The following is a 3,621-nucleotide window of genomic DNA, read 5'->3' as shown; positions in this document are numbered from 1 at the left end:
GGGCTGGCAGAGCCCCTGATTTTCAGCTCATCGAGCTGGAGCCGAGTGAAGCTTTAGCCAGAAAGACAAACCCAGCACGGGGAGCTCCTCCTTCACTCCTCCAGCTGGGACAGACCCAGGCTTGGCTCTGCGAGCGGTGGCGTGAAGCTCTTGCAGGAGGTTTCTGTCCCCCGTTGATGTCACCGTGTCACTTTTTGCTGTCCCTGTGTCCTCCTGGGTGGTTTCTCTCACCTCTTCTCCCTTGTCCCTTCCAGCCCACCACTGCAAGCAGCCCGAGACCCCGTCCCATGCCAACGTGGGTGCCCTGGACCTGCCCTCGCTGGGCTACACCTTGATCTACTCCTGCCAGAGCGGCTTCTACCTCACCGGGGGCTCCGAGCACCGCACCTGCAAAGCCGACGGCAGCTGGACAGGGAAGCCCCCCATCTGCCTGGGTGAGGAGGGGCTGGGCAGCCCAGCAGGGGCCAGCTGGGTCCTGAGACCCTCCCCAGGGTTTCAGGTTGTAGAGATCCTCGGCCTTGAGGTCCTCCAAAGGTGGTTTTGAATGTGCAGATAAACCTGAGACTCAGTTCTGGGGTCAGAACTCCAAGCAAGGAGGGAGGCACTTTCAGCCTTGACTGTTTTCCCTTAAAAGTTGTGGGGTGGCGCAGCCTGATTTCCAGTTGGTGGGAAGGTCCCCACCGTTGGTCTCCCCAGCAGAATCCCAGAATTAGCTCGGAAAAGGCCTTTGAGGTCACCAAGTCCAGCCTGTGACCCAGCACCCAAGTGCCACCTCCAGTCTTTCCTTAAAGAGTCACCTGGGGATCTTCTGGGGGCAATTTTCAGTCTAGAAGCACCTGCACAGGACAAAAATTGTTTATCTCCCCCAGATTTTACCTGCCACAAAGCCTTGGATGGGGAATGTGTCCTGATCCATGGAAATGGAGCCTTGTGGCTCTCCTGGACGTGGTCACCCTGGACACTTGGGATTGGAGCAGGACAGGCTGGGGACAGAGTGGCTGAAAGGCAGAGAGGGACGTGGGGGTGCCAGTGGACAGCAGCTGGACCCGGTGTGCCCACGTGGCCGATGGCACCTGGCCTGGGTCAGGGATGGGCCAGCAGGAGCAGGGGAGGGATTGTCCCCTGTGCTGGGCGCTGGTGAGGGACACCTCAAGGGCTGTGTCCAGTTCTGGGCTCCTCAGTTTGGGAAGGACACGGAGGGGCTGGAGCGTGGCCAGGGGAGGGAACAGAGCTGGGAAGGGGCTGGAGAATTCCTGAGGAAAGGGGCTCAGGCTGGAGCAAAGGAGGCTCAGGGGGGACCTTGTGGCTCTGCACAAGTCCCTGACAGGAGGGGGCAGCCGGGGGGGTCGGGATCTGCTGGCAGGGAACAGGGACAGGAGGAGAGGGAACGGCCTCAGGCTGGGCCAGGGGAGTTGGGGTTGGATTTGAGGGAAATTTTCTTCCTGGAAAGGGTGGTCAGGCCTTGGAACTGCCCAGGGAGCTTTGGAATTCCCAGGGAAGGCCTGGACATGGCGCTCAGTGCCCTGGGCTGGGGACAAGGTGGGGATTGAGCAGAGCTTGGACTCTGTGACCTTGGAGGGTTTTTCCAGCCTCAGGAATTCCGGGATTGACAGTGTCAGGCCCCACAACATTCACCAGCTGTGCTTTCCCCCCTCCTGCAGCCGATGTCCGTCCCAGCGGGAGGCCCGTGGGCACCGCGCGGGAGCCGCCGCTCGCCAAGGTCTCAGGTAGGGGAGGTCTCATCCCCAGGGACTCATCCCTGTGATTTACCAAAATATGGATAAGGATCTAATATTGACATCCAACTGAGACGGACAAAGACTCTCTGACAGCTTAGAGTTAGAAGTGCATGGTTATCAGGGATCATTCCCTGAGACGCAGGGCCCCGATCCAAGCAAACACAAAGCTTTTTATCTGCAAATATTATGAATATCCAAAACACAAATGCATATTCATAACATCAACACCTCCCGTTCTCCGCTTCGTATGGAAATGAGCTTAAATGTCACTAAGCAGCTGTAGTGTGTGCTCTGAGTGGAGTCGGTGGTCTCGAATTGGAGCCGTGGTCCCAGATGGAGGAAGTAATATTCCTCTCCCTCATTTTGGCCTTTTCACCCTCCTGAGCTTTTAACAATCCTAAATCACTTCAGTGACCTCCAGATTTCCTCCAGCGTGACTTTTGGATCGGTTCTCACAGAGGGAGGAAATTGGTAATTGTCCTTGTTCCTTAGACCAACTTATCAATGTTTCTATTTCCCATTCTAAGCACAGCTGAGCAAACATCAACTTGACAGGCTATCAATTAATTCAGTAATCAATTACACACATCTTGAAAACTCCTTTCAGGACCAGCTCTTCTTAACTAACTATTCCAATTAACTCTAGCCAGGCCCAAACTCACTCCTATCCTAACTAATTTCAACACAGCTAGCCTATAACTAAAAATCTTCATATTTCTTTACAATTCTGTGTTTTACCTGCTACCCCTGGACCTCACCAAATCCACCCTCCTGAAATCCTTGGCACAGCTGAAAGCTGCCACATGCCCCATCTTATTCCCTGGAAAACACACAGGATCCTCACAGGAGCTGGACATCAACACCCACTGCCCTCCCTAGAGCATTCCAGCCCCTCCAGGATCTTGTAAATTTGACCTTTTCTATTTGAAATTAGCTTTTCCTAATAAATTCTTTCGTGCATCGCTTTGTTTTTAAAACCTTCCTTGTGGTTTTTTATCACCACAACCAAATTAAAGTCACCACTTTTGGCTTTGTCCCCCGTGGGGACGGCACAGAGCGGGTGGGATTTGAGATGGTTCAAATCATTCAGTTATTCCCGGTGAATTTGAGGAAAGACGGGAATCCTGCTCTGGTTTTTTTTTTCCCCCTGGAAAACAGAAACACTCTCAGTTTTCTGCATTGTAGTGGTTTGGTCCAAAATACTCATTACTGTTTACCTTCTGTGAGATAAGAATTAGGAGAAATGCAGAGCAGGCACCAAACTTGAAAGAATATAAAGAAGTTTATTAACAGACCTAAAAGAAGAGGAAAAAAAACTATACCACCTTCAGAACTCTCCTCCTCCCCCCACCTTCCTCCCTTCTCTCACTGACAATGCTCATGCTATGAAAACATTATCACAACGAGACAGCCACCCACTTCCAAATATTGTTCAGTCCATTTAGGAAGAGGAGTCTCTCTGCCTGCGTGTGGGTCCTTTCCCCTGACTTGCAGCTTTTCCCGCAACTGCTTTTGAGGGTCCACTCTTGAAGGTTTTTGGGGTACAGTTTTAAGGTTGAGCTGTTCAGAAACAAAAGTTCTCTTCACCCATCTCTGGGAGCATTTCATCTCTAAGAACAGAGGCCCTTCTCCTTCCCTGGGAGCAAAGGGTCCTCCTCATCTTCATCGTTAGGACTATCTCTGGGAGCATCTCTAGGAACTGAGATTTTCTCCTTTCCCATTTGGAGCAAAAGTCCTCATCTGGTCCATCTCTGCCTGTTCAAAGTTCTCATGAAATTACAGCTGCATCAGCATCTGCCTATCTCGGTGCAGGTGCTTTTGCTTACGAGTTGAACACTCCACCCCCCAGATCTTCATGAAATTACAACAGGATACTCTGATA

The 3,621-nt window shown here is 51.9% G+C and overlaps 1 protein-coding gene across 1 annotated transcript in view; it reads left to right on the top strand.

Moving 5' to 3' along the window:
* The window catches only part of CSMD2 (CUB and Sushi multiple domains 2), a 304,492-nt gene that overhangs the window by 293,011 nt on the left and 7,860 nt on the right, over positions 1-3,621 (top strand). The window contains 2 exon segments of the mRNA XM_017736114.1: positions 255-434; positions 1,662-1,727. Coding sequence (XP_017591603.1) covers positions 255-434; positions 1,662-1,727 — 246 coding nt within the window.

The sequence above is a fragment of the Corvus brachyrhynchos genome, unplaced genomic scaffold (genome assembly GCF_000691975.1).
Source record: "Corvus brachyrhynchos isolate BGI_N302 unplaced genomic scaffold, ASM69197v1 scaffold65, whole genome shotgun sequence".
NCBI classification, from domain to species: domain Eukaryota; kingdom Metazoa; phylum Chordata; class Aves; order Passeriformes; family Corvidae; genus Corvus; species Corvus brachyrhynchos.
The sequence above is the reverse complement of the archived record's forward strand: the minus strand, read 5'-3'. Positions and strand labels throughout refer to the sequence as shown.